Source organism: Capricornis sumatraensis, chromosome 8 (genome assembly GCF_032405125.1).
Source record: "Capricornis sumatraensis isolate serow.1 chromosome 8, serow.2, whole genome shotgun sequence".
Lineage (NCBI taxonomy): Eukaryota > Metazoa > Chordata > Mammalia > Artiodactyla > Bovidae > Capricornis > Capricornis sumatraensis.
The window spans coordinates 6,906,302-6,930,281 of record NC_091076.1 but is presented as its reverse complement, the minus strand read 5'-3'; the positions used below and the strand labels follow the sequence as shown (position 1 = coordinate 6,930,281).

The 23,980-nt window shown below is 52.5% G+C and overlaps 2 protein-coding genes across 3 annotated transcripts in view; both read left to right on the top strand.

Annotated features, from left to right (window-relative positions):
* Positions 1-6,320: 6,320 nt before the first annotated feature.
* SF3B2 (splicing factor 3b subunit 2) lies at positions 6,321-19,990 on the top strand. 2 transcript variants are annotated; one of them, XM_068976532.1, is made up of 22 exons: positions 6,321-6,453; positions 6,625-6,671; positions 6,961-7,038; positions 8,135-8,383; positions 8,597-8,647; positions 9,820-9,937; positions 10,246-10,346; positions 10,708-10,804; positions 10,958-11,049; positions 11,573-11,788; positions 11,896-12,033; positions 12,282-12,362; positions 12,547-12,774; positions 13,609-13,758; positions 14,418-14,507; positions 14,620-14,727; positions 15,474-15,581; positions 15,869-16,011; positions 16,104-16,205; positions 19,046-19,145; positions 19,250-19,435; positions 19,776-19,990. In XM_068976532.1, the coding sequence occupies exons 1-22, from the start codon at positions 6,321-6,323 to the stop codon at positions 19,845-19,847; spliced, it is 2,688 nt and encodes an 895-aa protein (XP_068832633.1). In that variant the 3' UTR covers positions 19,848-19,990. The 2 variants fall into 2 exon arrangements, with proteins under 2 accessions (XP_068832633.1, XP_068832632.1); XM_068976531.1 differs by having other exon boundaries at positions 6,622-6,671.
* A 1,686-nt stretch (positions 19,991-21,676) lies between these two features.
* PACS1 (phosphofurin acidic cluster sorting protein 1) overlaps positions 21,677-23,980 on the top strand; it is a 143,460-nt gene continuing 141,156 nt past the window's right edge. Inside the window, exon 1 of the mRNA XM_068976065.1 lies at positions 21,677-22,029. Within this exon, the coding sequence (XP_068832166.1) occupies positions 21,677-22,029 (353 nt within the window). The remainder of the gene's footprint in view (positions 22,030-23,980) is intronic.

Sequence of the window (23,980 nt, the reverse complement as noted above, 5' to 3'; positions counted from 1 at the left end):
AGTCTCAATTCAGGGTTTCCTCTCCTACAGGATTCCTTGCCTGACTGCTTCTTCAGCCAGCAGTTAGTCTTGACTCCCCAGACACTGAGCTCCTCAGAAACGCTGACCAGATCTTGACCTTCTTGAGTCTCTGATATGAAGAAGAAGCTTACTATGTGTATTATACGACTGCACACTTAATTCCATCTAATCCTCACTGCAGCCCTAACATAGGTGTTCCCATTTTACAGACAAGGACACTGAGGCTCTAAGGGCTGGTGTCACTTATCTGGATCGCACAGCTGGTATTAACAGGATCTGGATTCTGATCTGCTTCCAGATACTTGCAGCTCCAGAGTCCATGCCCTCAGACAGCATGTGTGCCGCTTCCACAGAGAACTGATTTCCCCATCCCTGCCCTGGACTCTGCAATTCTGCATACCTCTGATCCATGAGGGAAAGAAAGGAAGGACTTGAGATCCTGGAACCCTATCTGAATTCCATCCCAAGTCACCTGAAACCCTGGCTGCCCTGTCGGCTGATGGCAGTGAGAGATGCCTGGCCAAGGAAGAGGGTGGCCGCCTGGGATTCGGGAGGGGAGTACAGGGGGGTTCCTGCTTATTGCCCTACAGAGATTCTCCAGGGGAAGGTGGCCTCCATCCCAGCTGAGCAGCAGGAGCGTGAGGCTGGAGGAGGGCCTGGTGTCTGGCCAGTCACCTGCCCCCGCATGAATGTGTTAGCTCAAGGGCATCCTGACGCTTGGCAGCTTCAGTGGAAATTTAGCTTCAGTGCCCGGGGAGGGTGGGGGTCTCTGTCTCAGGGGCCTCCGTCTCCAGGTTCGAGTTTGGCTTCGTCCTCACATGCACCCTTCTCCAAAGGGAAGGGGGAGCCTGGAACCTTCTGGGCATGTGCATGTGTGTGGAACTAGGACACCTCAGTCTCAGGAGGGTTGAAGTAATGTGAAAACTCTTTGACCATGACCTTCCCCTGGGCCTGACTTCCCATCCTTCTCCTTTAGCGCCCCCTCCCCCTAATTGATCCTGGATTACACTAAAGCCTGTTGGGGTGTGAAGATGTCCTGGTTATGCCTTTCCCTTCTCTCCAGGCTCCCTCACCTGGTTTCATCCACCAGCCTGCAGACAGAGTTAATCCTCCCGGAGCCAAGGGATGTGAAGCACCCAGCCACAGAGGGCAACCAAGGGCGCAGCAAAGAAAGCCTAAGAGCCCCGTCTTCAAGGATTGCGAGGGCGGAGAAGGGCTGGTGCTGCCCACGTGAGGCACGAGGGAGTCAGAGCCCTCTCAGGACACACAGCTTCTCCCCTGTCACTTATCCTGCCGAGAGGACTTGGTGACCAGGCAGGAATTTCTCACTGGGGCCACATGGAGGACCACCAATTCCTATCTTTGCTCAACTCACTGAAACCAGCCTTTTTTTTGGCAATAGAAATTACACAAATGGCTCATTTACTAAAACAGTAGAAAAAGGTGAAGAAACAGACATCAAAGTACATACACTCAGGAGCTAAAATCCAAGATTACATACATTCTAAGTTGCTGAAACCAGTCTATTTTTCTGAGACTCCAGGTCAGCCCAGGAGGTCAAGCCTGTGGACAGCTACAGTGGGACTTTGCCTGGGAGATGCTTCAACCAGGCCATAGGGAGAAAGGTGATGGGGTGCTTGGTGGTGCCCTCCATCCCACTCCCTGCCATGGCCTAGCCCTGGGGAGCCAGCCAGTCTGAGAGGCCGGATACAGGGTATCATCCACGTAAGAACTCCCTGGATGCCAGTCCTCCAAGGTAGGCAGCAGCTTCTGCATGCTCCCCGTCCGTGACTGGAGGCTCACTGCCTGCAGATACTGCCTGGTTTGCTTCTGAGCAGCCTTGGCTGTTTCAAAAGTTCTTTCTGGGACAGCTAGACTCAGCCTACTGCTGGTCGCGCCCTCCTCGGCTTGTCCCCTTCCACATTCCACACTCGGGGTTGCTCATGCTGCCCTGCTAGGCCACAGGAACCCTGTAAGTTTTTTCTCCATGACAGACCTTCAGGTATTTGAAAGCAGTAACCCTGTCTCCTCTGGGTGGGCACTCGGCCAGGCTAAACATTCCAGGTCCCAAGAGAGGGTGCTGGAGGAGGGTGCTTAGCAAATTCACTCCGCGATGCCTGTTGTGGACACGGGGTCAGGCCACCGGCACCCAGGTAGGGGGCCACCTGGGGCTCTCGGTTTCCTTCAGTAACCCCTAGGTCAGTGGGGGCGGGTGGCAGCCTGCTGGGATCAGAACTGAGACATGCTTCAGACTTCTTCCGGCCTCGCCTCTGTCTTCTCCGATGAGAGTTTCCCTCAATCGTGTCCCAGACAAGTCAGGGTGCCTGGGTTCGTGAGAAAATCAGTGCTAATTTTAGTCAGAACAATCTACCGCAGGCTGCCGCCCAGTTTTGCAAATTGCTTTCCTTTCTCCAGGGAACCAAAGAAGAAACGGCTTAGCTGGCCGAAGCTTTGAAAACTGATCGGATGCCCACCCACTCCCACACAAGCCCTCTGCTCGCTCTCTGGGGGCTCTAGGGCTGAGATGGATGCCCTTGGAGGAGGAGGGCACCCTGACCCCCACCACCTAGACCTGACCCTTGGGTGACCTGGAGACTGCCTCTTTACTGAGGATGGCACCGCAGGTGAAGAGGGCAATTGCCCCCTGCACTGAGGAGGAAGGGGCCAAGGGCAGAGAGGGCTGCACACTAGTGGCCCAGGAGATGAAATGTCTTTCCAGCTCCTTTTCCTTCCTTTCTTCCCACCAGCCTTCGCCAGGTCACCCCCGCCCCCCAGTCCCCTCTGCCTGTCATCCACGGCCACCTCCTCCCTGCCTCTGATTTCCCTTCATCCTCCTCTGTCCATCACTGGCCCCCACTCTCCCAGCCCCCATTCCCTCAATTGCATGCCAACCTCCCCCAGAGATCGGGTCACTGGGATCTGGTCCCCAGTAAGGGATAGGCCAGCGTCGCACTCTCACCCATTCCTCTCCTGCTCTGCCGGGGGCCAAGAGCCCCCCTCCCTCCTCATGCTCTTCAGGCGCCAGCCCCCAAGACACTCTCCCGCCCCAGCCGGCATCCCTCATTCAGGTCCGGTACACCTCCGCCCCTCCAGCCCCAGGCCGGCCGCTGCAGTACTCACGCTGACCGGACTCTGCCGGGACCCGCGTGGAGGGGGGTCGCCGCTATCTCCCCAGACCTTGCGGCGAAATCCGCTGAAGGTCCGAGGGGGCTGGGGGCCCACCGCGCAGAGTGCTGGTCGCTCGCTGGCCTCTCCGCGCTTGGATGGGATCAGGTGGCAGCGTCGGCCCAGCTCCGCTGCTCTTGGCTCAGCCCGCTGCCCGCCCCCCATCGCACACCGGAGGCGGAGGCGGGGCGGGGGCGGGGGCCGGCGAGCACGGGAGGGGGAGGGGCAGAATGGGAAGAGGAGGGGGCCGCCCGCGGGACTCTCTCCCAGGGGTGTCTTCGAATACGGGCATCTTCCCTGGGCAGTCTGGCAGAGTCTGGACGCCAGGGTGGTCAGCTGCTTGCCCTCCCTCTACGGAAGGGGAAACTAAGGCCTGGAAGGTGTCTGGGCACTCCAGCCTTGCTGGGCATTCCTGGGCCCCCAGTGGTCACCCTTGGCAGGTCGGTCCCAGGGGAATTAGAGACGCAGGTACATTCGCAAGTCCCCACATGTTTTCCGCCCACTCCCTTCTCCTCTTTCCCCCTCCAGCAGAGAAATACCTTCCAGCCTGGGGTCTGGTTCCATCTGTCCTCACACCCCTGGAGATCCCTTCCCTTCCAGTCTGCCGCTGACCCTCTCCTCCTTTGCACCAGAAGTCCGGATCCACGTATTCCCGGCCAGAGCTTTCGTGGACCCAGGACACCTGCCTGGGCACTTTGTGCTGGGAATCAGGGAACTCAAGTTCAACCTGGGGTGAACTTAAATTCTAGGGTTAAGAGGCAACTCCCTGGACCTGGTTGCTTCCAGATCTACTATAGGGAGCTGTTTGTGGAGCTGTTCTGAGGCTGCAGAGATGATCCATGTGAAGCCTCTGTGAGAACGGTCCTGACTTTTCTACTGCCTTCTTAGTCCTCCGCTCCAACCACCTGGAAGCTGAGTCCTCCCAGACACCCAGAGCCCCACATTGAGTTACGTGGTTCTCGTGAACCCCTGCTTTCTACTGCCGTCTGGGCCCAGTGTGGCCAGAATCCTGGAGCTGAGGCAGCCCCCCAAAGCTGGGGCTGGAAGGGGCTGGATTCCATTCTAGACCCACACAGATACATAGGTGTTGTGTGAGGGTCCTTACTAAGCAGGAGAAGGGAATGGGGATCTCAGTTAAGAGAACTGCTTGCGATCCATTTGGTCCCTTCAGGATGTCAGTTTCTCTCTGCCCCTGTCTTCCCTTCTGCACAATTGGAAGAGGGTCATATCCTGCCCAGGTCCCAAGGCTGTTATCATCAAATGAACCCCACTGCCTGGCCTGTCCCTTTCTAGCCCTGGTCACACTGCATCCTCACCCATCAGCCCTTAGTTTATCCTGCTTCAGAGACCCCGAAGTTCTTCCCTAGCACATACCTTGGGGCCTCTGGCCTCAGATGACCTGCCAGTGGCTCTCCAGTTACAGTAAGCAGAAAGACATTTCCTTTGCATCAGGAATGGTTCTGCCTGAGTGGGCTGACAAGCTGGAGGGCTGGGGGGCACTGCTGTTCTTTCTTCCTGTCCTTTCTGGGTTCGGCATCTCCTCTGGGAGTGTCAGGAGACTGGGATGATGGTAGTGATGAAAAGGGGGAGGGTTTAGGTTTGGGCAGGAGCAAAGAGAATTTCCTACCAGGGTTAGGTTGCAAGCAACCTTCCTGGCCCAGTCCTTTGTCTATCCTAAACATCACCTTCCCTGGACCTGACCTCCCATTCTTTTTTCCCTCCTCCCAGGTACTGCTCTGTTGGGGGTGATTCGTGAAATAGAGCATGCTAGAGAGAAGATCTGAGGGATGTGGGTGTGGAGGGAGGGAAGAGGGAATAGAGACCATTTTGAGTTGCCCCGCTCTCTCATCCAACACACATACTTGCACACTGGCTGCGACCTGGCTGCCTGTGAGACAGCAGCACTAGAATGGGAACGGGATCTCAGAGCTGGAGGCAGAGGTGGGAAGATGAACTGAACTGACTGATCAGGACAGGGAGAAGCAGAAGGGGGCAAGCAAGGGCCACCTGCCCATCCCTCCCTCAGGGGCACAGGCCGCTGGTGGGGTAGGAGAGCACCAGACAGGGTCTGCTGCGCCAGTAAGCTGGTGGGGATGAGGGAAGAAAAGGTCCTGAGTTTATTTTCTTTCTTTTTCGGCCTTGCGGTGCGGCTTGTGGGATCTTAGTTACCTGACCGCGGATGGAACCCGGGTTTCCCCAGGGAAAGCACTGAGTCCGACCCACTGGACCACCAGGGAATTCCCCTGCGTTTATTTTCAAGACTAAAAAGGATCCAAATCTTGTCGCTTAAGACTGCTTTTTTTTTTTTCCCCCCTTTCAGTAATAATTCATTGAGCACTTCTAACGCCAGGTACTGTGAGACCGTAAAAACTCATGTCTTGGGAGTTTTAAGTGCAGTAAAGGGCAAGAAAGATTTCAAAACAAATGGTAGAGGTTTGGCCGCTCCAGAGCAGGAAAGGCGGGAGACAGTTTAACGTAGATGACATTTGAGCCGGCCAGGAAGGTGGAAAAAGGGGCTTTAGTGTGGCCCTTCCCCCAGGTCGGCAGCTGGATCTCAGCCCGGAGGGCCGGCTTCGTTCCCGTCTCCGATCTCCTTTCAGCCCATTCATCCATGCCTGGGCCGGGGATGGGCGGGCAGACAATCAGACACTGTTTTATCACAGGCATCGGCGGCAAACTCCCGCTTGGCGCCCACAGCGCGCGACCGCCGGGGGAACGAGTCCCTGGAGAACGTGAGCGTCCAGGCCTCTCAAGTCCAACCAGGGAGTAGCGCCGCAAGTCGGGAGGTCTGGGCTGAGGCCAGTGAGATGCAGAAAGCACGCCCTTCGGGCAGGACCTGCTTTCCCCACAGCCCCGCCCCGGCTCTGGCCTCCAGAGTTCCCCGCGTCGCGGCCGGCCGCGATCCTCCCGGATTTGAATCCGCAGAGATCGTGACCTGTGCACTACAACTCCCAGAAGGCTTCGCGACCAGGCGGCCTAAGGAGCATTGGAGAACGGTAGGGGGTGGGCCCTGATGGGAACTGCCTGGCAAACCTCGAGCGGACGTGGCGTATCGCCCTACCGGAAGTTCCGGGAAGTGGGCCCGGAGGCTGGTCCGAGCTTCCGTGTTGGTCGCGCGCCTTCCTGCGGCTAAGATGGCGGCCGAGCATCCGGAGCCTCCTAAGGGAGAGTTGCAGCTGCCGCCGCCGCCGCCTCCTGGGCACTATGGTGCTTGGGCTGCCCAGGAGCTTCAGGCCAAATTAGCAGAGATCGGAGCTCCCATCCAGGGTGAGGAGCATAGGAAGTCAAGGGCAGGGAAGTGCAGGCCTGCGGGGAAGCGGAGCTGGTTACCCCGGAGACCCGGGGGCGGGGGTTAGAGGCTGGCCGCGGTGGCCTGACTTGGGCAGGCTGGCCTGGTCGACCTGACCTACCCCGTTGATCCTGTGCTTTGCTTAGCAGGGAGTCGCGAGGAGCTTGTGGAGCGATTGCAGGCTTACACTCGCCAAGTAAGTGTTGGTGGCGGGACATGAGGATAGGCCGAGCGTTTGCAGGAGGCATTAATGACCCGTTACAACTCGGTCTTCGTTGTTTACGAATCTCCGTACAGCAAGTGGGGTCTTGGCTGCTTCTTGTCTGCTGTGTTATAATTGCTTTTGTATATATCGTTTCTTCCCAGAGCCCATTCCGAGCTCTGGCAGACAGTCACTGGGTAAATTTTGTTGAATAGACGAGAGCGAACGCTGTTTCATGCACCAGCTCCTTTTAGACTGCCCTAGATTCTTTTCTCTTTCACAGACTGGCATCGTCCTGAATCGTCCCGTTCTGAGAGGTGAAGATGGGGACAAAGCTGCTCCTCCTCCTATGTCAGCACAGGTAAGAAGGCTATCTCACTTGATAAGATTCTTTTCTACTCAGAGTAGCTCCTCCTCTGAGTGTACAGGGGGATACACCTAGCCCACTGGGCAGGGAGGTACACTGATGAAAGAACTGGGAACTCTTCAGTTCTTCCTTCGTCCAGATTCTTACTTCCTTTCTCTGTGTCAGTTCCTCCAAATTTCATGTGTCGTTTAAGATTCAGCTTAAATATCTGGAAACCTGACATAATCCTTCCCCAGCTGGAAGTAATCACTCTCTTCTCTGCTCTCCCTGTGCAGAGTTCCCATGTTATTCAATGAGAAATTAGGGCTTACTCTCTGATTTAATTTCATACCGTCTATATTTAATCAGTCATTGGGGCACACTGGGTCTTATTTACTTAAATTCTCTCAATTTCCATGTCTTTTCTGATCCAGGATTTGATTGTTTTTCTGTAGAGCAGTAGCCCTGACTTGGGATCCAGGAACTTCTATGTGTGGCATAAGAAGGTTTTTATTTTTTGAGGGGTTGAGGAGTTTTCAGAAGGCCTTTAGAGGTGTCCGTGAGTCTCCTGAAATTGTATGTGAAGTCTGTGTTCATGATGTTCTTCTGGGACAGAGTTGATAGCTTTCATCAGTTGGTGGCACAAAGTTAAAATGCTCTTCTTTCGATACTGCTGTAGAGTATTCTTTCTTTTTTCCTTTATGTCTTTGGCTGCGCTGGGTCTTCATTGCTGCGTGCAGGCCCTTTCCAGTTGAAGCGAGCACAGGACTACTGTCTAGTTGTGTTGTGCGGCCATCCCACCGCAGTGGCCTCTTGTTGCAGAGCACGGGCTCCAGGGTATACGGGTTTCAGCAGCTGCAGCACACGTGGCACATGGGCTTAGTTGCCCCGCAGCACGTGGAATCTTCCTAGAGCAGGGCTCGAACCCATGTGCCTTGTGTTGAGTGGATTCTTAACCATTGGACCTTCAGGGAAGCCCTGCATTTTCTTGAATGCAAGAATTGTGCATCATTTGACTTTGAATCCCAGTACCAGCCTTATATTAGTTCCCCAGCAAATGCCTGCCATTACATAAATGCTTCGTAGTTAATGGTCTTTTTTCCCCCCACAGCTCTCGGGGATTCCCATGCCGCCCCCACCCATGGGTCTCCCTCCTCTACAACCCCCTCCACCACCCCCACCACCCCCACCTGGCCTTGGCCTTGGCTTTCCTATGGCAGTTGGACCCCGACCGCCAAACTTGGGGCCTCCTCCTCCTCTCCGGGTGGGTGAGCCCGTGGCGCTGTCTGAGGAAGAGCGGCTGAAGCTGGCGCAGCAGCAGGCGGCATTGCTGATGCAGCAGGAGGAGCGTGCCAAGCAGGTAGGGCAGGTGGCAGCCTGAGCCTGGGTCTCACCAGGGTCCTGAAAAGGGAGTAGGGCCTCCAGGGGAGCCGGATCCTGGGGCCAAGGCTTCTGGGAAGGTCTGGACCCAAGTCTTCGGGGCCTCGGCTGGAAGAGCAGACCAGGAAGCAGAGCTGTGGTAGACTGGCCAGTGGGGTGTTGGTACTGGAATGAGCTCGTTTTCTTTCTTAAGCAGGGAGATCATTCACTGAAGGAACATGAGCTTTTGGAGCAGCAGAAGCGGGTAATGCCTCCCTCTTCCTAACCTTTGACCCCCATGGTCTAATCCATCGTCTGTCACTTCTAGTGCTTACTGTCTAAAATTAGCTGTGCCATTGAGGTTTCCCATGGAGATTACCTCATCCTCATCTAAGTTCCATTATCTCCCAAATAATTCTTTCGCGTAGCCAAGGAATTGGTAATCTGTGGACTATAGCCTGTTTTTGTATGGCCCGTGATGTAAGGATGGTTTTTATATATTTGAAGGGTTGTTTTGGGGAGATGGGGGAAAGGAATTTACAACAGTCTACAAACAACCCAGAAAGCCTAAAATATTTACTGACTGGCCCATTACAGAAGAAATTTCCTGACCCCTACTGGGCTTTCCCAATGGCTCAGTGAGTAAAGAGTCTGCCTGCAGGAGACAGGAGATGTGGGTTTGATCCCTGGGTTGGGAAGATCCCCTGGAGAAGGAAATGGCAACCCACTCCAGTATTCTTGCTTGAAAAATCCCATGGACCAGAGGAGCCTGGCAGGCTATAGCCCATGGAGACATGACTGAGCAACTAAGCACTCAGGCATGCATGATCCCTACTAGTCTTACGTGATATCATTTTAGGTACACTGGAGAGGATTCTGGGCTAATTTAGTCATTTGTATCAGATTTAGTTCAAATGTGGTGTGTTTAAGTTAGGAAATGATATATAAGATCCTCAGTTACTGAGATGCATTGTATTAGTTGTCACCAACTAGCTTATTTAGGAGTATTAGGAGATAAACATTGACAGGAACAAACATGGAGATATCTACAGGGTGTTGTCTTTGCCCATATTGTGGTAGATCTTGAGGGGTCAGTATAAGAAAATAATTTATTGTTCTTAGAAATAACTTTATCTTTTGGGAAGAAAAATCTTGTTAAAAAAATAGGCAGTGTTTACTAAATATTTAAAAAAAAATTATCAGGAACCAGCGTTTTCTTTGGGTTTTTCTTCGTGTCATTTCCAAGAGTTTTCTTTTGTTTTGAGAGGGCTCCTTCATTTAGATCAAGAGTGTGGAAGCATGGGGGTGGGAAGGATATCAGAGTGCTGGTAGTACCTGATTAATCTGGTAACCTGGCTGAAAGGCTGCATTTGCTGGGGGCTGCCTGCCCCGTGGATTTCCAGAGCTGTGTCCCCAGCTCCTACTTCCCTCTCGTAGGCAGCTGTGTTACTGGAGCAGGAACGACAGCAGGAGATTGCCAAGATGGGCACCCCTGTCCCTCGGCCCCCACAAGACATGGGCCAGATTGGTGTTCGCACTCCTCTGGGTCCTCGAGGTAAGATCCTAGAAAGAAGGGAAGGGCAAGGAAGGTGATGGAATTTTTTAACTTAAGTATGAATCACAAAAAAGTGCACATATTCTAAGTGTACAGTTCAGTGAATTTTCACAAACTGAACACACCTATACTGCTAGCACTTGGTCCAAGAAACAAGATTATTAGCACCCCAGAAGTCCTCCTTGCTCCCTTCTAGCCCCTCCTCCCCTCCCAAGAGTAACCATTACCCTGGCTCTGAAGCAAGGAAGTAAGTTTTAAAATGTGTGACTTATCTCTTCTGACATTAGATGTTTTTTCCCTCCTCTCAGTGGCTGCTCCAGTGGGCCCCACTCCCACTGTTCTGCCTATGGGGGCCCCCGTTCCTCGGCCTCGTGGTCCCCCACCACCCCCTGGAGATGAGAACAGAGAGGTGAGATTGCAGGGTTCTTCCTGGGAACAGGAGAGTGTTTTAGAAAAGGAGTATTTCTGGGTTTTTAGAGAAGGACTCGAGAGAAGATGGGAGAACTTCTGGGGGTGGGGCTGGTTGGTTGAGGGGATCCATATTTACTTAAAACACACTTAGGTAGGGCAGGAAGTCGGTTGAGTCTGGCAGACATTTCTAGGGTGGGGTTTGGGGTTCACTCTGAGGGATGCTAAGGTGTGGTTGAATCCACTTGGTGTCCACTGTCGATGTTCCCAACGCCTGGCCAGCAGCCTTTCAAGTCCAAGGAGTAGAAGTCGAGAAAAAAGGACCCTATGGTCACCCCCTCTTCCTGGCTTGTCTCTGGCAGATGGATGACCCCTCTGTGGGCCCTAAGATCCCCCAGGCTTTGGAAAAAATCCTGCAGCTGAAGGAGAGCCGCCAGGAAGAGATGAACTCTCAGCAGGGTGAGTCCTAAGGGCTATAAGGACGGAGCCTGCAGAGCTGGGCCCGAGTCTGCCTTCCGCCTCCCTCCCCCGAGGAGGATTCAAGAGAGAAACTGGCCCTGGGGACAGAGGGGTTACCGTGAAGAGATTGATGGCCGTCTTCCTCCCTTACAGAGGAAGAGGAAATGGAAACAGACACTCGCTCGTCCCTGGGCCACTCAGCATCAGAGACTGAGGAGGACACGATGTCTGTATCCAAGAAGGAGGTATGGGGGGAGCTGGATCTGGAAGGGATGTTGGAGAGAGGGTTTGGCCACTAAAAGAATCCTGTCTCAGATCTTCAATAGTTAGTAGCTGCTAGGACTTCCTCGTGATCCAGCGGTTAAGACTGCGCTTCCACTGCAGAGGGCACGGTTTGCTCCCTGATTGGGAAACTAAGATTCCACATGCTGTACAGGGAGGCCAAAAAAAAAGTTAGTAGCTGCTGTCTCATGCCAGGTCCTTGTCCAGAGCACCTTACAGATATATATATTTTTATTCAATTGGCCTAAATCCTTTGAGTTCTGAGTGTGATGCATGCCTCCATTTTAGAACCGAAGTAACTGAGATTCAGAGAGGTGCAGTACTTTACTCAGAGACACACAGTTTGAGAGGGGCTGAACTTTGTGGTCTGACTTCAAGGCCTGTTTTTGCAGTTACTTGGGGAAAATTCGGTGAGGTGATCAGGGGTTGGGAGGCAGGCATGATGCTTTGAATCTCTGACCTAGTCTATTTACCGTGTTTTGGCAGAAAAATCGGAAGCGCCGGAACCGAAAGAAGAAGAAAAAGCCCCAGCGGGTGCGGGCGGCATCCTCTGAGAGCTCTGGGGACCGAGACAAAGAGTCCGGCCGCTCTCGGGGCTCGGAATCCCCAGCGGCCGACGTGGAAATTGAGTACGTGACTGAAGAGCCTGAGATTTATGAGCCCAACTTCATCTTCTTCAAGAGGATTTTTGAGGCTTTCAAGGTACAAGGAGCAGCGCACTCGGAAGGGGCACTGCTGAGCCGGGGCGGGGTGAGGGGGTGTCTTCAGAACCAGCTTCAGCTGGAGTTCCAAGCTGTCTGTCTGCTTAGCTCACCGATGACGTGAAAAAGGAGAAGGAGAAGGAGCCAGAGAAACTTGACAAAATGGAGAACTCTGCGGTGCCCAAGAAGAAGGGCTTTGAGGAGGAGCACAAGGACAGCGACGATGACAGCAGCGATGACGAACAGGTGAGGCCACGCCCCCTGCCATGACAGACAGGTGAGGCCACGCCCCCTGCCATGACAGACAGGTGAGGCCACGCCACTTGTAGGGGAAACAAGGGCTCTGGGGGCAAGTGGCTGCGATGCATCCTTCAAGGGACCGTGGCGACCTCTTGCAGGGGAGAAGTCCTTTGGTAGCTTAAGTTTCAGAGTAAGCTGGGACGTCTCCTGTCACCTAAGAGTCCCGCTCACAAGAGAGGATTGTTCTGCTCTAGGAAAAGAAGCCGGAAGCCCCCAAACTGTCCAAGAAGAAGCTGCGCCGAATGAACCGCTTCACCGTGGCTGAGCTCAAGCAGGTGAGGGCTGAGAGGCTGAGGCGCTCCCGCAGGCCCTGGAGCCCAGGAACTCTGGGAACCTCCAGGGTGTGGGGAGGAGGGCTTTGGAGGAGGCCCAGGATGGGCCCTCTAGAGGAAGGGAAGGCAGGGCAGCTTTAGGTCTGAGAAGCTCAGACTTTGCAGAGGGCTGCTGCTGTATTTCCAGCTCGTGGCTCGGCCTGATGTCGTCGAGATGCACGATGTGACCGCACAGGACCCCAAGCTCTTGGTTCACCTCAAGGCCACGCGGAATTCCGTGCCTGTGCCACGCCACTGGTGTTTCAAGCGCAAGTACCTACAGGGCAAACGAGGCATTGAGAAGCCCCCCTTTGAGCTGCCTGACTTCATCAAACGCACAGGCATCCAGGAGATGCGGGAGGCCCTGCAGGAGAAGGTGAGGGCCTGGCTGGCGCTCAGAGCTGCGGTGGGGGATCCACTCCTTAGCTGCCGCCTGCTTCAGAATTGTATCTGGCTCCCCAAGCCCCCCTCCACGTTAACTGTCTGACCGTTGATCCTTTAGTTTAGGTGTCAGCACTGCATAGGACGCATGGGGGCTGGGAGGGCAGGAGGGGAAGGACCGCTCCTGAAAGGCAGACCTCACCTCTCTGCTCAGCTGGCTCCCTGCCCCCGCTGAGACTGCTGGTTCCTTGCGGCTCTGTTTGCCCCTTTGTCTCCCTGTCCTCCTGCCTGCCTGCGCTTTGCAAGCTCTGTTTGAGCCGCACACCGTGACTCCTTCCTCTGCAGGTTGCTTTTGGCTGTTTGTAGCTCTCTGCCTGCTGTGTGAACTGATGCCCTTGAGGCTAGAAATGTATGCTGATTGTTTAACTTCCTAAATTCAAAAATTTTGATTAAATACTCTGATTAGGTCATTAGAGTGTTTTTGTGTGTAGTGCGCAGATTCAGGAGGTACCAAAGTATGTGGTGCCAAGCGTGCCTCCGAGGTAGACTCTTGTCACCTACTTTTCTGCAGAGGCAACTGATGAGGTCAATCTCTTGATCAGATGGCTTTCAAAATATTTAACATACATAGCTGAGGGTGATTTCATATGTTACATGTTTTGTTCAATGTGGATCACATTTTGAGGGATTTGAGCAGGAAGGATTTTGGTGGCTTCTATGATGAGATAAATGAGGTTTCCCTCTGTCTCTTTGGAGTAGGGATTTGGGCCTGCCAAGAGTTGAACTTGGTGCATACCTTTTATGGTGTGTCTTCTGCCATTCTCCACAGGAAGAACAGAAAACCATGAAGTCAAAAATGCGAGAGAAGGTTCGGCCCAAGATGGGGAAGATTGACATTGACTACCAGAAACTGCATGACGCCTTCTTCAAGTGGCAGACCAAGCCAAAGCTGACCATCCATGGGGACCTGTACTATGAGGTTCGGGGGTGGGGCGGGGAGGCAACATTGGGCCTTCGGTCATGGCTGTGTCACTCTGGGTCAGAAGGGCTCTGGAAGCAGGTACGGTGGCCCCTCCCCTCAGCCTTCACATTGTCCATCAACTCCCTTTGGATGGGATGGAATTTGGAATAAGGTGGTCCTCTGAAGGAGATATGCAGATCATGTTTTTGAGGTGATCGTTGTTGATGGTGGGTGATTTGGGAATAGAGAGGCCAAAGGCGGGTGCTTTTTAGATACACTTCGTATTGGGGTAGGAAAAACTTTTTTTTTTCCTTTCTGAGCCTTAGCATATTCATCGCCATGATATCTTGGAAATTTTGAGGTGGAAGGACCTTGGATCTTCTCAGATATCTTCATTTAGCAGATGAGAAAGCCAGTCCTTGAACTTGATGTTCTCATAGTGGGTTAATGACTGCGCTGGGAGTCTTGCCTTTCCCCCTCCTTCCTGGCCTTTATTCCTTTCCCTACTGTAGCCAGAGAAAGAACTGATGAGAGTCAGTGGGAATGGCAGCCCCCACCGGGACTGTGTGTCTGATGTGGATTGGGACTTCTCCCCTTTTGTTCCCATGTCCTCTTGCAATTGACCTCCCCGCATGTGTCTGGAGTCCACAGTACTGCATGCTTGGGTTTTTCCTCAGGGGAAGGAGTTTGAGACGCGGCTGAAGGAGAAGAAGCCAGGAGATCTGTCTGATGAGCTGAGGATTTCCTTGGGGATGCCAGTAGGACCAGTGAGTGCCAGTTACCAGACTGGGAAAGAAGAGAAGGGGCTGCTAATTGAGGCGGGAGGGAGACAAAAGGATACGGCTGGGCAGATGGTATCCTGTGCTCTTTCTCCCGCAGAATGCCCACAAGGTCCCTCCCCCATGGCTGATTGCCATGCAGCGATACGGACCACCCCCATCGTACCCCAACCTGAAAATCCCTGGGCTGAACTCGCCTATCCCTGAGGTGAGTCCTCTCCTTGCTTTCATTCTTAGCTGGCTCTACATTTTCACTAGAGGATGACTTTTTTCTTCTCATTCTATAATGTGGTGGTGTTTTTTTTTAAAGGAGTAATGTTTTTTTAAACCCTGAGATATTTGTCATAAAATGCATAAAATGTCTAACCAGAATTGATAAGTACAAAGAATAAAACATGCCATCCACATTTCACCAATCAAATTTAATATGTGGTGAATGTGTTCCCAGATATCTCTTTGATATACACATGGATAGACAAAATTTTATCTCAAGAATAGTGTTAAACTTACCGTTATTTTAAAATAATAAAACAGTAAATAAGAAAAAAAATGAGCAAAGTCATTAAAGTGAAGACGAAGTAATTGTTCAACTTCAGATAAAATTTTCTGTTTCTTAACAGAAACAGATTCTAAAACCTTGCCAAAGTTAGGAAAAATCAGTAAGAAGTTGGAGCCGTGTGTTTTAAAGTACCTTTTTTCAGTTTCAGAGTGTGACTACAAAGGCTGGAATTATTAGCATTTTTTCTGCTTCCCACCTCCCATCCTGTTACCTTCGATTTTTGTTGTTTGCTAATTTTGCTTTGTAATGCTTTAAAATATTTGATTTTTCTCTGCAGTTATAATCTCCAGAGTTCCCAAATGTTAATTCTGTACTTTGGAGCATGACTTTTCTCTCGGGCATCAGTGTTTCTTGGAGCCCAGGCATGGAAGTGATTTGCATTTCCTGTCTTGCAGAGCTGTTCCTTTGGGTACCATGCTGGTGGCTGGGGCAAACCCCCAGTAGATGAGACCGGGAAACCCCTCTATGGGGATGTGTTTGGAACCAATGCTGCTGAATTCCAGGTATGGGCCGTGACTGGCAAGCTTGGTCTTACTTTAGGTCATGAAGTTCAGAGATAGTTGGTTTCTAGCTTCATTATTAGAGAGCTGTGTGTTCTGAAGTTCAAAGTCTGAGAAAGGGGCATACGTTTCCCTGAGATGTAACTCAAGCTCTCCACTAGACTAGGTGCTCTCTCTGGGTAGGGATTATTATCTGTCTGTTTACTCTTAAATCTCTCCCTTTTACAGCCACTTGACACAGGATACATGTATAGTAAACATTCATTGAATGAATGAGTGGTGTTTTTCAGACCAAGACTGAGGAAGAAGAGATTGATCGGACCCCTTGGGGGGAGCTAGAGCCATCTGATGAAGAGTCTTCAGAAGAAGAGGAAGAGGAGGAAAGTGATGAAGATAAGCCAGATGAGACTGGCTTCATTACCCCTGCAGACAGGTGGGGGAAGCAAGAGAGTCTGCCTCTTCGCAGTGGTCTGTTTGTGTGTGGGGACCTTGTCTCTACTCCAGAGCTTGTATCTCTCTCCACAGTGGCCTCATCACTCCTGGAGGGTTCTCATCAGTGCCAGCCGGAATGGAGACCCCCGAACTCATTGAATTGAGGAAGAAGAAGATTGAGGAGGCGATGGACGGGTGAGGGTACCAGGCAGGGCTGAGAGGGGAGGGTTTTCTAGGTAGACGGGCTGACTTTTGTTCCTCCCGCCTCCCATGTCCACACCCCGCCACACACTAGCCTTTTACTTTTTTTTAACAATTAGTGAACACCACCTCTGTACCAGGCACTGCTCTAGGCACAGGGGGATCAGCAGTTGAAAAAAGAAAAAGTCAGGTGAGGTAAACAAGTTGTCAGAGAACAAGACAGTTTCAGATGTGGATCGGACATGTTGCGGAAGGAGGCTGAATGATGGGGTGTAGAGGGCTTTGGGTGGTGGGGAAACGTTTGGGGAGGCCCACGAGGAGGAGGTATTTGGGTTAAGAGCTGGAGCAGAAGGAATTGCAAGAGCAATTGGAAGAACACTGGAGACATTCAAATGTTCAAATAATGTGCAATTTTCTATGAAATTTCTCTAAAAGATAATTGAGATAATTGACCATTTTAAACAAAAATAATAACTATGCAGTAGCCTGCCTTTTTGCAAGCTACAGGGTTCTAGGTTGGCAATATTTTCTTCTTTCTTTGCTTTAAAGATGTTGCCCCAGTGTCGTCTTTCCGGCATTGTTTCTGCCAGGAAATCTGTCATCATCCTTCCATTGTTCCTCTGTGCGTTTGTGTCCTTTTCCTCTGGCTGCTTTCAAGATTCTCTTTTTATCGCTGTTTGGAACAGTTTATGACGTGCATTAGTTTTCTTTGGGTTTGTTTCTTCCTTTTAATGGTTTGATAGTTTCTTTTCTTATTTTCTTTTCCATTTTCTTTTTGGCCTTGCCTCGAGGTTTGGGGAATTAGATCCCTAACCAGGCATTGAACCTGAGCCCTGGGCCCCAGAAAGCACAGAGTCCTCACCACTAGACCTCCAGGGAATTCCCGTCTTTGGATTTCTTTACTTGGGGCTTGTTACACATCTTGAATCTGTGCTGGTATAGTTTTTATTAATTTTAGAAAAATTCTGGCCATTATTTCTCTAATTATTTTTTCTATTTCTTTCTCTTTCTCCTCTCCTTTGGGAACTCCAGTTGTACATCTGCTAGATTTCTTGAAGTTGTCCTGCTGCTCACTGATGACTCTTGTTTATTTAAAATTTTTCTCGTTTCTTTTTGTATTTCATTTTAGAAATTTTTCTATTCTTGTGTCTTCAAGTTGGCTAGTATTTTTTTCTATTTCTAATCTGACATTAATCCCGTACGGTGTAGTTTTCATCTCTAGCCGTGTGATTTGGGTCTTTTTATATCTCCTGTGTCTTTTCTTTGACTTTTGAACATATGGAATCCAGTTATGCTAATATGTGAAAAATATTTATCTATTTAGCTGCGCCAGCTCTTAGTTGTGGCACACGAGATTTTCATTGGGGCATGTGGATCTTTAGTTGTGGTATGCAAATTCTTCGATGCGGGTATGTGGGAGCTAGTTCCTTGACCAAGGGTGGAACTGGACCTCCTGCCTTGGGAGGGCAGAGTCTTAGCCACTGGACCACCAGGGAAGTGCCCTGTTATAATAACATTTTAAGGTACTGGCTTGCTGTTGGTAACATCTGTGCCAGTTCTGGGTTGGTTTAAATAAATTGATTGTTTTCCTTGGTAAGAATTGTATTTTCATGCCTCTTTGTCTTTCTGATAATTTTTTACTGAGGTTGTGAAATGTGCCTTGTCAGGTTAAGGTTCCTATAAGTCCTTAATTTCGTTCAGGGTTGTTACAGTTACGGTGCTTGGAAATAGTTTGATCCTTTCAGGTCCTGCTCTTCAGGTTCCTTAGGCAGGACTGAAGCAGTGCTCAGTCCTCCACTGCTGAGGCACGAGGCCCTGTACTCTGCCCTGTATCCTGTTGATCAGGCCCTGCTCCCAGACCTGAGGGAAGAGCAGGCATGTATGTAACCGCCAGTGCCTTCAGGTGGTTCTTTCTCTGGCCTTGGTACTTTCCTCCCACACAGTCCTCGCCCGAGAACTGAGGACTGGAGGGGGTTCTCTGTAGGTCTCTTGAGTTTTCGAGTCTCTGCTTTTTCTTTTTAGGTTCTCTATCCTGTGATCTCTAGTCGCCTCTGTTTCCCTGCTCTTCCAGCTTCACCCCTTCAACTCCTGGAGTCCTCGGGGCTCTACAAGGAGCTCCCCCTCCTTGTCCTGTAGCCTGGAGACTCTCAGTGCAGTAGGAATCACCTCACTTGTTTCCTGTCTCTCAGGAATCCCTCTCCTTTGTTGCTCATGTCCAGTGACTTGAAAACCACTGTTTCATGTACTTTGTCCCGTTTTTGATTGCTTCAGGTAGGAAGGTAAATCTGGTCGTGGTCCTATACTCCTTGTCCAGAAGCAGAAGTCTCAAGTTTTGTATATTCAAGGAAGAAAAAGAAAGGGTACTGGGGCTAGGACCTAATGAGAAGGATTAAATAAGGGGCCTGATTATGAAACTTTTAGGTCACGGGGACGAGTTTGGGTTTATTCAAATAATGATTAGGAGCCACAGAGGATTTGGGGCAGAGGAGTGACAGGATCTGAAATCTCTTTTTATGGCTGGCTGCTTAGTGAGGATGGATTTCCACCTCTTCCGGGGAAGGGGTGGGGAGGAAGTCATGGTCTGGGTTGATACTGGTATATTTGCTCTTGTTTTTTGAGTAGAATTCCTGAAATAGGTGACACTTTTTCATCTCATTTATCTCCATGATCTGTAGAGGCAGCTCGGACATTATTTTTCCCCTGGGTGTCTTGGAATCTCTTGGGGGAGCTCAGTGGAGGCGCTGCCCTTGTTCCTTTTGTTGTCCCTTCTGGAGACCCTTTCATCCTTTCTTTTTGGGGTTGACCCCCCTTGTTTGCCTCCTTGTCCTTCACAGAAGTGAGACGCCTCAGCTGTTCACTGTGTTGCCGGAGAAGAGAACGGCCACTGTAGGAGGCGCCATGATGGGCTCAACCCACATCTATGACATGTCCACGGTGAGCACTTGGAGGACACTGCTTCAGGGGGCTGGGAACGCGGGCAGGAGCTCCAGCTTCTGAGCCTCTCTTTGGAGAAGACAGTGCTCTGATTTCTTTTCCAGGTTATGAGTCGGAAGGGCCCGGCCCCCGAGCTGCAGGGTGTGGAAGTGGCCCTGGCGCCTGAAGAGTTGGAGCTGGATCCCATGGCCATGACCCAGAAGTATGAGGAGCACGTGCGGGAGCAGCAGGCACAAGTGGAGAAAGAAGACTTCAGTGACATGGTGGCTGAGCATGCTGCCAAGCAGAAGGTGGGCGCTCACTTGGGCCCGGCTGTGGGAGAGCCAGGGACCAGAGCTGCCTTTCCCCGTGGGGTGGTGCCCTCTAGTGGTGAGAGGAAGGGAGGATGTAGTGGCTGCTGCCCTGAGCTTCCTGGGTGCTGGGAACCTTCAGAATCCTCCGGTGGGCTGCCCTCTTTAAGGTCGATGAAGCTGAGACACAGGGAGGGGAAGGAACTCGTCTGAGTCTGAGGATTCCAGTTTCTAGACTTTTCCCACAGACGTATGTGGCCACATCAGGCTGCCCACCCTTGTTTGGGGAATCAGCGGGTTGTTTAACCTGTTGTGACCTGTTTCTCTTTCTCTCCTACAGCAAAAGAAACGGAAGGCTCAGCCTCAGGACAGCCGTGGCGGCAGCAAGAAATATAAGGAGTTCAAATTTTAAGTCCCCGTCTTACACCTGGCCTTCTTTAAAGCCCTTTGCTTGGACATCTGGGCTGCTTCACACTTGGGCCCGAAGAACCAGCTCTCCTGCTATTCCCAAGGCCTTGTCGTTTTCATGTTCTTATTTTAGACCTGTTTTGTAAATAAAGCTGTTTCCCAAGGAAAGAGATGAATATGTAACACTCCTGAGCCTCCCTCTTTTAGTCCCCTCCCTCCCGCAAAAGGATGAAAACAGCCATTTTCTGTGGCCTAAAGTGGTCCAGTGTCTGGGGGCGGGCACCTAGAGAAGATGTTACAGTTGAGACTGGTGATGAAGCTAAAGCCACTCTGAGACTTTTTTTTTTTAACCACTGCCCGCTTTTGTAGGAAGGGTCTGGAGGAAGGACCTCCAGGTCTGGTTTGACCTTACTAGTGTGTCCTTGGGGACTAAAAATAGCCAGCTTAGTGCCCAGCTGGGCTGAGGAAGTGCAGTGGGCTTGGGAAGTAGGCCAGGTCAGGCCTTCCTAACAGACCTTGTGGCCGAGTCCAGGTCCTCACCTGGAGAGAACGCAGCTCAAAACCTCTAGATTGTCCTGAGTCCATATGAGCCCCTGGGTGGTTTCATCAATCATCTCTAGGTTTCGGAGGTGGGGGTGTGGTTGGGGGCTGCTTTCCTAGGCTCTAGTCCCCCATGTCCCTGGAAGTCTTTCTGACAGGCTGGACTGGGTTGGTCCCATGGGTCCCACCGGCAGTTGCCAAGCACTGGGGAGAGAAGTCACACAGTGCTGCTGTACCACTCATGCTGGTGTTAAGAGCACCATCTGAGGAGCTGCCATGCGGGAGGCTTCCAGATGCTTCCTGGAGCGGGGAGTGTGGGTGACTCCGGGGAGGATAAGGCAGTTGAGTAAGACCTCAGAAGGAATAGGATTGTAGAAATATAGTAAGTGATGAGGCAGAAAAACATTCAAAGTATAAGAAATTGAGGGCAGAGATGGGGACTTGGGACTCTAATGGTTCTTTAGGAGGGGGACATCGTGGTCAGAAAATAAGGGCTTAGCTTTAGAATTCACCCGTGCCAAAGGCTTTTTGGACTCTAGGTCTGAGCCCCTGCCCACACTGGGGAGAAGCGGCGGAAACTGCCTGGCCCAGCGGCGTCCAGTCGACCACTGGGTCCCCATCGCGCCCTTTGCTGGTCGTGGCGAAGAAGCCCCCCGGAGCCGCAGGGCGGGCGCCAAGTCGGCGGTCGGAAAGCGGGTTTGGGTGTGCGGCGGGTCGGGCCTCAGGTCTACAGACCCGAGGGGGCCGAGGCGCGCTCCCGCGGCAGCCCTCTCCGGGCCGGGACCGCGCCCCGGAAAAGCGGAGTTTCCGCTTGGCTCTGCTGCCACCGCAGAAAAGGAGAGGGGAGAGAAATGGGCGGCGAGGTTCAGCGGGCTGCCGCCGGGCCGCGAATTTGAGGAGAGGACCAGGCGGAGGGCGCCAAGCCGCCGACCCCCTCCCCCGAGGAGCGCGGGGCGCGCGCGCCCACAGGCCCGCCCGGGGCGCGCGCCCGAGCGCGGCCCCGCCCCCGGGCGCTGGGTGGGGCGGGCGCGGGCCGGGGCTCCCCGCCCCCTCCCCGGACACGCCCACCCAGTGTCTCGGCGGCGCGAGCCGCAACAGGCAGCGGCGGGCGAGCGCGAGGACCGCGCGCCGCGAGGCCCCGCGCGTGCGTGCAGCTCGCGCTCGCGCGCTCGAGCGGGCGGGCTGAGCAGACGAATCGAGCCCCCGCGGCCGCCGCGAGAGAAGTCTGGGCGCTCCTTTCGGCCGTCGCCTCGATCCCCGTAACCCCCGCGCCTCCCCGCCCCCGGCCGGGCCATGGCGGAACGCGGAGGGCCGGGCGGTGGTCCCGGAGGCGCCGGGGGCGGCAGCAGCCAGCGGGGCTCCGGGGTCGCCCAATCCCCGCCGCAGCCGCCGCCGCCGCAGCAGCAGCCGCCGCCGCAGCAGCCGACGCCCCCCAAGCTGGCCCAGGCCACCTCGTCGTCCTCGTCCACCTCGGCGGCGGCCGCCTCGTCCTCGTCCTCGTCCACCTCCACCTCCATGGCCGTCGCGGTGGCCTCGGGCTCCGCGACTCCCGGCGGCCCGGGGCCAGGCCGCACCCCCGCCCCCGTGCAGATGAACCTGTACGCCACCTGGGAGGTGGACCGGAGCTCGTCCAGCTGCGTGCCCAGGTGAGCGGCGGGCGGGGGGCGACCAGGCCCTCGGGGACCGCCCAGCCGGGGCTGTGACAGGCCCCCGCCTTCCTATTCCTCCCCGTCCCGTCGGCCAAGGGGGGCGCCCCGGCCCTGGATTCCCCCTCGGCTGCCCCGCTGCGTCCCTGCTCGGCCTCCGGGGGACTCCTCCCGAGGGGACCCCGCCCTCCTCTGGCATGCCCACCTTCGGCCTCGGGCCGGGACCACCCTCTTGCCCTCCCAGAGCAGGGCCCAGTGGATTCTTTGCCCTGGGCCTTCTGACAGAATCCGGCCTTCCTGTCCGTTTCCCGGTGAAAGTCACAGACTTTTTTCCCTGCCTCGCCAGCGCCCGTGGGCTGTACCTGTGTTACATGGATGTGGTATAGATCTCTCTAGATATTATTATTTCCCAATATACTTGGCATGTGCCAAACTTGGTTGTCATCTTCTGCCGGGTAAAGCCCATACTAACCCTTAGGGCTTCTAGTTTGTGTTCAAAACACACGTCCATTTGTACTCCAGATGCACACATTCTGTCCAGGCTTTTATGGTCTTGGAAAAGTCCTATTTAGTGTGTTTTCAAGTGTATTTTTCATCCTCTCCTCCCCACCCCCAGTAACCGGTCACATATTCTCCTAGCTCTGCAGGGCCACAAAAAACTACTGCCTTGTTCCTAACTGCAATCCATTCCTCTGTCTGTTGGAACCATCTGGGGACTTTCCATTGGTAAAATATACCTGACTTGGGCTGTTTTCAGTTTTTGTATGGGCAAGGCAGTCTTCTCACACACTTTGGAGACAGTGTGCAGTGTCTCACAGCTTACCCCTTGACTAGATAGACACTGTGGTGTTGATTTCAGCCAGGAAGCCCAGAGAAGTGCCTGAAGATGGTCTTTTTTCCTGTCACCTCTAAACCGAGTTGATTCTGTTGTCTTGGAGTGTGACTTGCTCCTCACTCTGGAAGCCCCATCTTGGGCAGATGGACATGTAAGTGGGGGTTAGGGAGCATGGCTTGGTTACATCTTCAACTCTCCTTTTTCTCCAGCCCCCTTCTGTTTTGAATTGTTTCATGCATACAAAATGATGTATGTCCTAGAGAGGACTTTAAAATTTAAAAAATGACAAGAAGCACATATCTGTCCTTGACTCAGCTTGAGAAACAGCATTAGAGTTGCGTTGGAGCCCTGGGTGCCTCTTCCCAGCCACGTCCCCTGCTTCTCCCTACAAAAGTAAACATTATTCTGAATTGTGTGTCCCTCATTTCCCGGTCTTTTAAAATTAGTTTTACTACGTATGTGCATCTCTAGACAATGTTTTTTCGTTGTGAATGTTTTGGGAAGTTTATATAAATGCTATCATAATGTGTGTGTTCTGTAACCTATTTGTGTCTCTGTGTGTTGTTTGTGTGTGTGTGTGAACTCAACATTAAGTTTGTGAGAATCATCGATGCTGTATGGTAACTCAAAACATTTTCCCTAAGGGTAAGAATTTCACAGTATGAATATATCGTAAATCTTCTTTTGGTGAACAGTTGGGTTGTTTCCTGTTTGTTAACACGAACAGTAATGCTATAAATATTTTTGTCCAGGACTCTTGGCGCTTCTCGCAAAAGTTTCTTTAGGATGCCTTTGTGTGTAGGGGTGGAGTTGCGGTTGGAAGGATATACATCTGGAATGTTTTTAGATCATGCTGGATTGTTTTCCATCAGTCCCCCTCTGCTCTTGGTGTCCCTGTGTTTCAGCATTCGCTTCACTGATTTTACTTTCTTTCTTCTCTGTCCTTTCTTCAGGGCAATCGGGAGCCACACCAGTTTGCTTTGGTTTGGCCAACACCCTAACATACACGACTCAACTAGGAGTTTAGTATGTGGTGGCTTACCCCTCCTGGTCCTAAGCAGGCCTGCCTTTCTCTTTCTCTTCAGGCCTATCTATAGCTGAAATAGCCTCATCTAC